This window comes from Ricinus communis, chromosome 3 (genome assembly GCF_019578655.1).
Source record: "Ricinus communis isolate WT05 ecotype wild-type chromosome 3, ASM1957865v1, whole genome shotgun sequence".
NCBI lineage: Eukaryota > Viridiplantae > Streptophyta > Magnoliopsida > Malpighiales > Euphorbiaceae > Ricinus > Ricinus communis.
Genome location: NC_063258.1, coordinates 23,168,979 through 23,182,620, shown reverse-complemented (window position 1 = coordinate 23,182,620; position 13,642 = coordinate 23,168,979). Strand labels below are relative to the sequence as shown.

Genomic DNA, 13,642 nt, shown 5'->3' with positions numbered 1-13,642 from the left:
CAATCAGAGTAATTATTATTATTATAAAGAATAAGAAGAAGCATGATTTCAGGAGCCATTCTTGTCCATAACATCTTTCACAGTCTACTGACTGATTTTTTGCTATATATATACATTATAATTTGATGATGGAATTCTTTAATTTGAATCTTCTACATTAACAGCAGAAGATTCAAATTAATTGTGTTAAATAATAAACTGAAGGATGGCGGCCACGACCAATTTTATTTTATAATTTTGACCGCTCACAAGTGCCAAATGTCTCTGTGTGTGTGTATATTTCTATATCTATATATCTATCTATCTTCCTTGTTCTTTTATCTCTCTTTTCAGTTGTCTACAACTTCACATAATCATTCAGTCATGTTACTCATCGCCATAAACACTGTTAGACTTCCCTGTTACAGCCAAAACATGCAAACCAAAATTCCATATTCAGGTTAGATTTTGGTTTGTCTTAAAACTAAATTAAGTTTATTTTCGTCAGTGATTGTACCTTTGTATCTCTCACCAAGTGTGCATGCATTGAATATCTTTCGTCCTAATGTTAATTTGAACTGCAAGTAATTCTTTTTCCTGGTCTTAAATGAGTTTTCTGTATTTTCTTCTCAAGCAGCCATTCTTTGTGTTAAACATCAGTATAACTAAACTATAACTTCTATTTTCTTTTTCTCTCTTTGATTGACAAAATTGTATCCGTGTGATTTCCTCTCAAAGCAGGCATTCGTTCAAAATTGCTACCACGTCCAAGTGTTGATAAAGTTTCTCTCGTAAGTTTCTCACTGTCAAGAATGCTTTTTTTTTTTTTTTTTATCAATAATTATTACAAATAGATTTAATTGCCAAAAAAGTTCTATACTTTGCACTGTTATCAAATTTAGCATGGACTGTTCAAATTTTTAATTTTACTATCAAATTTTGACATTGATTTCAATTTTAACCTCCGGTGAAATTATCAATAAAATTTATTGACATGGCATAAAGTCTGGCAACAGCAATAAAAAAGAGGAATTCAGTCAATACCCTCACTATTAAAATATTATTGTTTAAACACATAAGATTAATGAAACTCTAAAATTAAAAAAAAAAATATTTATGTACTTAAATAATTATATTTTAATAATGGAATAAATCAACAATTCTAATATTGACTAGGTTCTTTTTTATCATTGTCGGAGTTCACTCCAAGCTAGTAAATTTGACAGATAATTTTAATAAATACTAAAATTGAAATCAATGTTAAAGTAATGATGTTAAAATTGAAAATTTAAAAACTACATATTAGATTTAATATCAGAATTTTTTGACAATTAAGCCTTATAAATATGTGCAGAAAAATCGAACTTAAGATTTAGTTCAAATAGATATTATTATAAAATTAAACATGCGGTTAGTCGAAGGTGTTAATACTCATAATAGGTACCAATCAAGTATATTCACATTAGGAAGAACTTTTTCAAAATGAATAACTAACCTTAGTCTATACAGTGAAAATAAAGCTAAATTTAGATTTCGTTGATAAAAATTAATTATATTTCTATAAGAAAAAAAATGATATATATATGTATAATCGGAGTGAACCTTACAGAATGAAGAAAAGAAATTTATAACAAGAAGCAAGCTTCTTGAGAAAGCTAGGCTATCAGTTTCTTCCTATGATACTGCATGGGTGGCTATGGTTCCTTCTAAAGAATCAAGAGAGAAGCCAATGTTTCCAGAATGCTTGGAATGGGTTATGAAGAATCAACATCCTGATGGATCATGGTGCTCTAATTACCCAGGGCATCCCCTGCTTGTAAAGGACTCTCTCTCTTCTACTTTGGCTTGTGTGCTTGCCCTTCATAAATGGCAACTCGGGGATTCACTTGTCCAAAGAGGTAATCACTTCCACAATTATCTCAGTCATTTGACCATAGCTACATTAGACCTAAATCATAATTTTTCAAACAGATTAGCCTAAAACATGACTTAATTAATATTGTGAGCGACTCAATCTATTACATACTCGTAATTTTTCTTCCCATGATGATGTAGGACTAGAATATATTGAGGCCAATTGCTGGGCTGCTACCGATGAAAAACAACTCACACCAATTGGGTTTGATATTATATTTCCTGCCATGATCGAACTTGCATTGCAAAATGGATTAGAGCTTCCTTTGGACTCATCTTTGCTTGATGGATTGCAGCTAAAGCGAGACACTGAAGTTACAAGGTCTTCTTTTTAACTCCTATATTTTCTAGGAATAAAAGCCAATTCGGCACTTAAACTTTTCATAGAGAGTCAGATTCATTGAATATTAATTTTTATGGAAAATAAATATATGATTTGTAATTACATAATATAATGATGTAAGTATGTATCCAAAAGAAAAAAAGAGAGAGAGAAATTATTTATACAATAAACTCATTCTACTAGTGGAATTATTAATTAATTTGAACCCAAATATATTGGGAAATTGATAAATAAAATCGTATATAGATGTGATCTGAAAGCAACAAAAGCCTATCTGCTAGAAGGAATGGGAGGGAACTTTGAGTGGGAAGAGATAATCAAACATGGAAGAAGAAGTAATGGGTCCTTTTCCAATTCACCGTCAGCAACTGCAGCTGCTCTCTTCCACAACCACAACCAACCATGTTACAATTATCTCAGCTCCCTTTTGATGCAATATGATAATGCAGGTAATTGTTATTATTATTCTTAGAGATTCCACTTCAGAAAAAAAAGATAATATAAACAAATTATAAGAATTAAAATTCAATCAATCAAGTTTTTATTATAGTTATTTTGATTGTAGTTGGATTCGAACACGATTCTATTAGTGAGTATTATCTTTTGAATTTTAAAAATTATTTTAAAAAATATATATATGATAGATTGATGATATTTTTGTAAATAGGTTTGAGAAAAATAATTTATAATTTTCTTTAAATAAATATATTAAATAAGAAAGTTAAACATACTTTTCAACACTAGCAACAAACTTCAACACATTTTATATTCGAATTTTATCCAATTAAAGAATGATGTTCTTATCTTTACGTGCCACAGTCATTTGGGAGAGGGTAATAAACTGATTCAAATGGGGCCAAGGACTTTTTTTGGTGGCTTCTGGTGTTTGGATATAGAAATTAGCAGAATAGTGGGGCACGTTGTTGATTTTTATTATTTAACTATTTGTTTATACATTTTTATTATAATTTATATATAAGTTATAAATAAAAATAATAATATAGTCAACAGTTAGTTAGTGTGCATATACATAGAATTTAAAAGTTAATATTTATATACATAAATAGCACAGATTATACAAATATAGGATAAATAAATTTATTATTTTATGCATTAAGTAAGGTTATTTATTTAATATATTGGTAGAGTCGGAATCAAAAAAATTTATTATTTAACTGAGGATTTATTTATCAAGATTTCAATATATATAATAAAAATCTAAGTAAACTAAAACATTAAAAAAATTATTTCTTAACTTATAAATTCATTTAACTAAAACTATATATAATATATTCAGATAAGTTATATCAAAATAAAAAAAAATTAATAAAATGGTAAATAATTATATAATTTATTTAATTTTCTAAATATGGTATAGATAATTAAAATTAGTAAGTTTAATTATAAAATTTTTAATATTATGTATCCAATTTAAAAAGAAATAATATGGGTAGGATATAGATACAGATATGAATATGAGTATAGGTGGGACAATATAGTATTTGTACCCTATTCATACCTAATATGATTTTTTCAAATATGGATTACCAATGCTCCAGTGGGTGTCCATAAATTACTATTCGTATCCTACAATTGTTGGAAAGAAAAAAATTTAAATAAATTTTTTAGAGTCACCACGTGGTTATATAATTATTTTAAAAATATAAAAATAAATACCGAGTCAAATATAATTTAATTATTACATTGCTAATTCACTAACACAATTTTTTTTTTAATTAGATAGTCTATCATGTGATCATAGGCAAAGTTAATTTCATAGTGAACAGGTCTATCGAGAATCTTTTCACTAATACTCGTCTCTGGAATATTTACAGCGATACATTTTGCTGACTAAACTGAAAGTGTTTAAAAGTAACAAAAATTTACTAACATACAACTGAGTTATTAGTAGAAATTTGTAAAATATGTTTAGCTAAACTAATTGGTTATTTTCAATGGTTTCCAGTTCCCACGGTCCATCCATTAGAGATATACAATCAGCTTCGTACAATTGACAATTTCCAGAAGTTTGGACTTGATAGATATTGTAGAAATGAAATTGAAAATGCTTTGGATAACATATACAGGTACTTACAGTATCTTTCATAAAGGAATTCGACTGTTTTTTCTTTCACCACTGTTATTGGGTCTCTAGCTACTGCAATTTGAGCAGAATTTTATCTTTTTCATTGGCAGATATTGGATGCTGAGAGATGAAGAGATTTGTTTAGACATTAACTGTTGTGCACTGGGATTTCGTTTATTGCGAATGAACGGATATGATATTTCTTCCGGTAAAAACCTGACGCTTAATGTCGAAAATTAAGAGATTTCTCCACTTCAAATATAGTGATTTATTTCCCATTTTGTAGAAAATATTCCTCAATCTCTCTAACACTGAGATAAATATACAATTCAAAAATACAACAGGTATTACATTTCTAATAGCTTTTCCCCGCAAATCTTTGGTGCAGAGGCATTGTCACAATTCTCAGAAGAAAAACATTACTTCAGTTCAGTGAGTCCACAATTCAAAAATACAAACACAATCTTGGAGTTATTCAAGGCCTCAAAGATAATGATATACCAAAAAGAACCTGTTCTTGAGAAGTTAGAAGCATGGACAGGTTCTTTCTTGAAACAGCAAATGCTTACAGGCGCTATTCAAGATCAGAGACTACGTGAAGAGGTAAGGCAATAGATCTACAATGGGAGTGAAGCAAAGCAATATACATTACCAAACTACTTTACATTTTTCTGTTTGATAAATGACATTTCAGGTGGATCATGTTCTAAAATATCGTTACGACAGTTTAGATTTTCTTGAGAGCAGGTGGACAATCGAGCAACAGAAAACAGACACCGTTCAGCTTCTGAAAACGTCTTATAGGTAAAATTTCTCAAACTTTTATGACTTTCTCATCTCATCTTGAGGAATAATCTAATAGTTCTTTTGGCCATCTCAGGAGTCTCAATGACGACAATAAAAATATATTGGCACTGGCAATCCAAGATTACAACATGTGTCAATCTTTATATCAAGAAGAATACAAAGATCTTGAGAGGTAGAAACTTCATCTCCAGGCTCATGAATATTCTTGAAAATAAATAAAAACGAAAGATGATAATCATCTTTGCAAATACGCAGATGGATCAAGGATTGCCGATTCGATGAGCTGAAATTCGCTAGGATTCGTTTACTCAATTGCTGCTACGCCAACACTGCAATCCTCGTCGCGCCTGAACTGGCAGAAGCTCGCATCTCCATTGCTAAAAATTGTGTCATGGCTACTGTTTTTGATGACTTTTTTGATATTGCCGGTTCTCAGGAAGAATTGGGAAACCTAATTCAGTTGGTTGAGAGGTCCTCTGACTTTTTTCATTTGCTAAAGAAAAAAATTCAGGATTTGCGTTCCTAGCTTCCCCATTTTCATGATGCTACATTTTCCACTATGTAATGCTCACAGGTGGGGAGAAACTTCATCTGTCGGCTTCTATTCTAAACATGTTGAGATCATTTTTTCAGCATTGGAAGACATGATTAAAGAGCTTGATGCCATTGCATTCAAATATCATGGAAGAAGTGTCGAACGCCACTTAGTCCAAATCGTGAGTTTTGAAACAAATTGCTGACAACTAACTTACCACATATATTTCAACGTCCAGAACCTAACAATGAGTGTTAATGTTAATTGTAGTGGCATGATTTACTGAAGTCTATGATGAAAGAGGCTGAATGGGCTCGAGGAAATGTGATACCACCACTAGATGAATACATGGAAAATGCTTACATTTCGTTTGCCTTGGGACCTATCTGTCACATAACGACCTACTTTCTTGGGACAACACTGCCTGAGAAAGTGATGGCCGGGCCAGAAATCTATAATCTCTTTAAGCATGTCAGCTTGGTTGGACGACTTCTCAATGATCTGATATCTCTCAAGGTAGGATTCTCATACCTAGAAAATAGTTCCTTCCTATTGCCTGTGAATGAACTTGTCCTTTCCCTTTAGTAATCCAATATTTATACAAACTAAACTAGTGTAAATTTGTAGATAGAGCGTGAACAAGGTAAATACAACAGCGTACATCTACGTGTACTTCATAGTCAAGGGACCGTGACAGAAGAAGAAGCCATTGAAGAGACAAAAAAAGAAATTGAAAAGTATAGGAAAGAAATGCTACGGCTTGTGGTGCAAAAGAAAGAAATTTCACTTCCAAAACCTTTCAGGGATTTTTTTTGGAGGTTCTGCAATTTACTGCACTACTTTTACATGGACAATGATGGATACTCGAATCCAAAAACTAAGATGGCTAATGATGCAAAGGCAGTTCTCTGGGAACCAATCACTCCATAATTCTTAAATCAGCAAAAGTAGCAAGTTGATACTTGTCCGGTGTTTGTCTTGGGTTTATAGACTCACTCTCAGTTTAACTTTTTATCCCTGCACTTCACCTGCCTTATGTTCAAAGCAGGAAAAATAATTTTTTTTTGTGAGCAGCAGTAAGATTGCAATTACCTTTTTTTTTTTTATATATATATTTTGAAACATCAAATATGACTAAAAACAATTTTCTTTTAATTTCTTATAATCAATATATTCAAGAGGAATACTCTTCTCATCAGCAATGCCAATCAGAACCTATGGATATTTAGGATTCATTAAGTAATTGGAAAGTACATATAGAAATTCGAATCAATTTTGATTTCAATATTGAAAGTATCTAAGTTAGACAATCTATATAATCCAGGAAATGAGAACCAACATTTGAAAGATACCCAAGAAAGTTGAACAAAATTTTCAAGGCCTTATTTTAGGCTCTTTTTTCTTCTTGATGCTATTTATAAGGACCATGCTTTGCCCACTTCAGTCTGAAACTTTCCTGCACGGATTTGAACAAAATTTAATAAAGAGGGCAGTAAGGCTACCCTTCCTTCCACAGAATTTAAACGCGAGCTGTTGGTATTTCTCATTACTGATGCTAATACATAAAAACAGATTGAGTTGAAACATTCACTAGCTCGTCTGGAGGAAACTTGTGGTTCACCTGCATATCCAACCCTATAGCTCATCATCGTATGAAGAAAACTAAAGGAACAACTGAATTTCCATTTTTATGCCTGTTATGCCACATTCCCCAGTTCATATCAAGTTGGAAACTATACCAAAGGTACATTGTTGATAACATATGTCAGTCATTTACCAGTACTGAAAATATCATGTTTAGGCCGAACCATGACTTTAAATAAGAGATTCGCATGCAAAACGTTGATAATATTTGCGGCCGCTATTTAAGTTGGTCTACTGACCAATTTAATTAAAGAAGAAATTAGAAATTTGGTGTTTTTTTGTTTTTTTCTAATTTGGTATCCCAATTATTTTATTTTTTTCAATTAAGTGTTTAAACCTGCTAAAAGGTTCAATATATTATCTCTAGCCGGTTTTATATGTTAAAGTGTTTTTAACTTATTTTGAATAGTAACATTCTCTTAAAATAATACTATATTTCTTTTTTTCTTCTTTTATTTTTATTTTTATCCATTTTAATTACTACTAAATTTGTTTACCTTACTTTTCCACCCCCGCTTTAGGTTGATGTTGATGTTGCTTCCGGCACGTGCTTAATTATTACTTAACATTTATCTGCCCTTATAAGTATATGGTATTTCTTTTGGTATACATATATCTAGAATTAATCTAGAACATGCCCAGTAGGATTCTTATGGGTGGCAAAACCTCCTTCAAAAGTTTTAACGCAGCTGTATACCCAAAGTTCAAACTCAAAATCTTGGTTAAACTAGAAAAGATTTTTACCATCTCATCTATGCACTTCTAATAGCTTTGTGCTGCAAATATTTGGTGCAGAGCATTATCACAATGCTCATAAGAAGAACATTACTTCAATTCAGTGAGTTCACAATTCAAAATTACAAGCACAATTTTACACTAAAAGAAAATATATGTTAGCGACGCTGAAAATTTTATTTGAGAACGCTTTAAAATGTCACTATAATTATTACTGACGCAGTACTAAGCGTCATAAATTGTATTGCTAAGTTAGCCGTTACGATAATATCGTAATATAAATGTTTGTATCAGTAAAAATGATATTATGATATTTTTTCTTACCGTGTCATTAAATTAATATGACAACGCTTGTTTCTGTCACTATTGCAAAAGGAGTAATTCATTTTTTACTAAAACTTTACTGATACTATTAAGTAATTGGATCTCTAAAGTAATGGTGCTTTTTAGAATAAACGTTTTTAGATTAGAGACTCAGAATAAAATTTGTGTCGTTATATTAGCGACATTGACTACGATTTGAATCTCTAATTTTGAGACGCTCAGTAAAATGAGCGAACCTAAAACTAATGAAACTCTCTGATAAGCGTGCTAAAATAGGCGATGCTCTTTAGATTAGTGTCGCCAAATTTGGTGATGCTATTTAATATTTTGATTCTAAAGTTAGGTATGCTCTGCAAAATTTATGTCTAGAAATAATATTAATATTATATAAATCTCAATAATTTTACAGGTTATTCATCATTGATAATTGTGTTACACGCAATATTCATAATATTACTCTAAATAAAATCTAAAAGGACTATATAGTTCTATATGATAGAATATAATCAAAATTGATTACAAAATTAAAAAGCATACTAATAATAGCGTATAATATAATATCCATATCTCATAATTCAAAAGCACTGTATCTAAAAGCAATAAAAATGTCTTCACAACTTTCTGATATTTATTAACTTAGGAATAAACTCTGCAAGTGATGTCAAATCATATGCTTTTAGTTTCTTCTATTAGCTTCGAAGTCCCTATTTTTGAATGAATAAAAATAAATTGATTAGCTTATCTTTTCTATTTTAGGGTATAAAAAATAACAACTGAGATGAAAAAATAACTAACAAAGATATTAATTATATAAAATAATAAAATCAAGGATGAGCAGTAAAATAAAAGTATATGTCCAGGGTAAATTTAAAATGAAAAGAAATCAAATTTCAAATATCATAAAATAAAGATTTAAAATGTATAATATACTTATATTTAATTCAAGTTTAAGAATCTCAAAATTCTAAAGAATTTAGTTGATTTTGCAAAAACAACAATACCATAATGATAAATTAGAACTATTAACATAAAAATCAAGATTAGTTTTGCATAATTTATAATTTAATATGAATGCTTATAATATGTATTATCATATATCTGATATAAAACTTCTAAAGAAAAAAAAAATTCATTCGAAATATTATAATATGCTTTCATATTCGCCATTTTATCTTCATACTCATCTCTCAAGTTTGTTGTTTCATAATGTGCATGTATTTCACAAAGTTCTTTTTACATATTATCAATTGATATAATTACTATTTGCCTCACGTATTTTTTCAATATTATACTAGTTACTCCTTGACATTTATAAAATATATTTTTTTATCCTTCTATTTTCAATTGTATACTAAAAAACTCTTTCCGTTAAAACTTTTGTTAGGAAAACGTTAATTAGGTTTGATTTTATACTATTTACTCCCTAATTTTTTATGTAATATACAAATTGCCCCCTATATTTTATTTATTGTATTAAAATCCCCTTGCGTTTTGATCTTCAAACTTCTTATTATAGTTACAATTCTGCTGTAATAAAATTAATAATGATAATACTATCTATTTTATTTTAACAATATAAAATTAAATTATATAAATTTTTAATATTTTGATTAATATAAGTACTTTTAAAATATTTAAATTTTATTAGAATTTGATTATGCTAAATATTAGAGTAATTAAAGAACACTAATTAATTATTTTTGTACAAACACTAAAATTAATTTTTGTATAAAAATTGGATAATGGGGTTTTAGTATAATAAATAAACTATTATGGGCAATTTGTATATTACACTAAAGATAAAGGGGTAAATATATAAAATCAAACCTAGTTAACAGTTGTTTAACGGAAATTCTGATGGAAAAGATTTTTAGTTTAAAATTAAAAAATAGAAGGATGATAAAGAATTTTTTTTAAATGTGAGAGGATAACTAGTATAATATGGGCAAATAAAAGGGGTAAACAGTAATTACCCCTTATCAATTTCAGTCTGTCTTAGTTGTGATGTGTTACTCCTAGACCATATCCTTTAACCCTCCCATATTGATCTTGCCCTAAGAGCTCAGTAAACACTTCATCTTCAATAACATTTGTATCATGTTTCTCAGATATTGTTGTACGATCTATAATTATATTGGTAATTGTCTCCTATTAACACAAGTATTAAAGGATTTATTGATAATTATATTCACATGTACACTAATATAAGAGAAGAAAAAATAACTATATTAAAAAAAATAAAAACTTATGACAAGAACTAAAGGTTTATACCATTAAGTAATATGTTAAACCTTTTATCTAATTAATATTATACAAAACTTACCATTAGCAGGGCCTATAAAATCACCCACTAATTAACACTAATAATTGATTTCATATCAACTTATAAAATATATAATATATAATAAGTAACTAAATTACTAAATCCCTAAAATACCAAAATAATTACTCCATAATATTTCTGGAATTCTTAACTATGACAAAGAAAAATATTGAGCCACAATCTGTGACCATTAGCAGTAAAAATCACTATTAAAGGAGCAAACTTTATATACCAATTTATCTTAGACACTTAAAAATCCATTTAAAAAAACACAACACAGGTTTCAACACATGCTCTAAGAATAAATATAAAAGTCCATTAGTATAATAACAATTCTGAAGATTAATTTTCCATCATAAGAGTTAAAAGGAATAGTGAAACAGTAACAACGCAGTAGTATAAAAGAAGATGGGAAGGCAAAGTCTTGAGAGCACGAAGAGACGTGCATTGAAGAGAGATAAGTGGAAAGTGAAAAGTGTTATTATCACTTAAACTTCTAAGAATTTACGACGAACCAAGAGAAAATGATTTAAATTTGCATCCTAATATTAATGCCATGAAAACCATAATTAAAATTTACAAAGCTACGCACATATGAGAGTTCATGGATGATTCCATATATCATTTAGAAATTGCACAAGCCACATGTAAACTCTATGATTCCATATTCCATATAATTTAATTGAAGATTAAATTAAAATAAAAAATTGAAAAAAATATTATTATAATCACATACTTGATGTATAGTTTTTCAAATTACCAAAAGTAGATGCCAAAAATAAAATTATAATGTGTCGAGAATTTATATGACATGGAGAAAAAGAAAAATTGAGAATCAAAGAAGACTCCTTATTGTATTGATTGAGTTAATAAGCTCTTTTAATAAAGACATCTTTAAACATAGTCCTTATTGTAGTAGAACAATAACACGCATAATATAATGGATTGTCAATTTTAACAACTTATTATAGAGAACGTCATTAATTTAATTACGCTTTATAGTTTTCGTCCTTATATATTGATGACACTTCTATTTAACAGTGTTACCATTTTAATGACGTACCAGTAAGAGCACAAATATTTTTAGTGACGTTTTAGCAAAACCGTAGGTATTATTATATAAATAATGATGTTATAGTAAACATTGTCGTTGCTAATGTTTATAATTGGCAAACGGTTGGCGAACAGTTTTTTAACAAGTGTTATTAGTTTCTAATTTTTAGCGCCATTATTTAAAAGTGTTGTTAAATTACCATTATAATAGACCCCTTTTGGAGTTATTCAAGGCCTCAAAGCTAATGATATACCAAAAACAACCTGTTCTTGAGAAGTTAGAGGCATGGACAGGTTCTTTCTTGAAACAGCAAATGCTTACAGGTGCTATTCAAGATCAGAGACTGCGTCAAGAGGTAATAGAATCCATCAAGAACTGACTGCTAATGCTTCTTTTCTTCATGGAGGTAATAGGAGCATTGTAAATTGCCAACCCATTTTAATACAATCTTAATTTGTCAATGGCATTACAGGTTAACCATGCTCTAAAATATCGTTACGACAGTTTAGATTTTCTCGAGAGCAGGTGGACTATTGAGCAATAGAAAACAGACTCCGTTGAACTTCTTAAAACATCTTACAGGTAATATTTTCTTGATTTTAATGACTTTCACATCCCATACTGGCGAAAATTTAACACACTTCCTTTTCTTGCCATTGCAAGAGTCTCAATGACAATAGTAGTGATATATTGGCACTGGCAATCCAAGATTATAACATGTGTCAATCTTTATATCAAAAAGAATATAAAGATCTCGAGAGGTACATAATCATCTCCAGGCTAACCAATATTTTAAGAAAAAAGGAAAGTGGAAGCTGATAATTGAATCTTCGACAAATATGCAGATGGGTTAAGGACTGTAGATTTGATGAACTGAAATTTGCCAGAGTTCTACTACTCTACTGCTACTACCCCAACACTGCACTCCTCGTTGCGCCTGAATTGGCAGATGCTCGCCTCTCCCTTGCTAAAAATTTTGTTCTAGCTACTGTTATTGATGACTTCTTTGATGTTGATGGTTCTCAGGAAGAATTGGAAAACCTAATTCAGTTGATTGAGAGGTCCGCTAACTTGTATCTTTTCTTATTTCTTCTTCTTATTATTTTCTTAATTCAGGGTTTGCATTCTTTGCCTTTCCACATTTTCATGATGTTACATTTCCACTAATTATGTAATGCTCACAGGTGGGGAGAAACTTCATCTGTTGGCTACTGTTCTGAACAATTTGAGATCATTTTTCCGCATTCAAAGACATGATTAAAGAGCTTGATGCCATTGCATTCAAACATCATGGAAAAAGTGTCGAACGCCACTTAGTCCAAATCGTGAGTTTTGAAACATATTTCTAACGACTAGCCAATATATATTTCAGTGTATAGAGCCTAACATTGAGCATCAATGTCTTTCTTCTTCGTCTTCTTCTTCGTGCAGTGGAATAATTTGCTCAAGTCTATGATGAAAGAGGCTGAATGGGCTCAAGAGAATGCAACACCACTACTAGATGAATACATGGAAGCTGCATACATTTCGTTTGCCCTATGACCTATCTGTCACATTACAACCTACTTTCTTGGGATAACATTACCTGAGGAAGTGATGGCAGCGCCAGAAATTTATGACAACTTTATTTAGAATCTATAACTTTCTTTTCTTTCTTCGTACGATATTATTACTTTATTATTATTATTATTATTATTATTATTATTATTATTATTATTATCCGTACGTTGCTGTTATTATTATTTTAATTATAAAATTATTTATAGATATAATAATATAAAAATTATTTTATTAATTTATTTTAATATTATATAAATTAACATATAAATATAATTGATATTATTATTTTAAAATTAATATTTTATTATCTTCATCGTTGAATATAATAGTAAAAATAC

The 13,642-nt window shown here is 29.5% G+C and overlaps 2 protein-coding genes across 3 annotated transcripts; both read left to right on the top strand.

The window, feature by feature from the left end:
* Nucleotides 1-253: 253 nt before the first annotated feature.
* LOC8259388 (ent-kaurene synthase, chloroplastic) lies at nucleotides 254-6,952 on the top strand. Of its 2 annotated transcripts, none has more exons than XM_048372103.1 (14): nucleotides 254-439; nucleotides 721-770; nucleotides 1,589-1,877; nucleotides 2,035-2,215; nucleotides 2,483-2,685; nucleotides 4,203-4,323; nucleotides 4,433-4,530; nucleotides 4,711-4,925; nucleotides 5,017-5,126; nucleotides 5,203-5,301; nucleotides 5,385-5,600; nucleotides 5,704-5,845; nucleotides 5,935-6,180; nucleotides 6,292-6,952. In XM_048372103.1, exons 1-14 carry the CDS (start codon nucleotides 259-261, stop codon nucleotides 6,592-6,594), a joined length of 2,454 nt encoding a protein of 817 aa, XP_048228060.1. In that variant the 5' UTR covers nucleotides 254-258; the 3' UTR covers nucleotides 6,595-6,952. The 2 variants fall into 2 exon arrangements, with proteins under 2 accessions (XP_048228060.1, XP_048228061.1); XM_048372104.1 differs by having other exon boundaries at nucleotides 718-770.
* A 5,036-nt stretch (nucleotides 6,953-11,988) lies between these two features.
* Nucleotides 11,989-13,001, top strand: LOC8259387 (class I diterpene synthase 2, chloroplastic). Its single transcript, XM_015728527.1, has 4 exons — nucleotides 11,989-12,099; nucleotides 12,217-12,269; nucleotides 12,590-12,817; nucleotides 12,929-13,001. The coding sequence occupies exons 1-4, from the start codon at nucleotides 11,989-11,991 to the stop codon at nucleotides 12,999-13,001; spliced, it is 465 nt and encodes a 154-aa protein (XP_015584013.1).
* The last annotated feature ends 641 nt before the right edge of the window (nucleotides 13,002-13,642 follow it).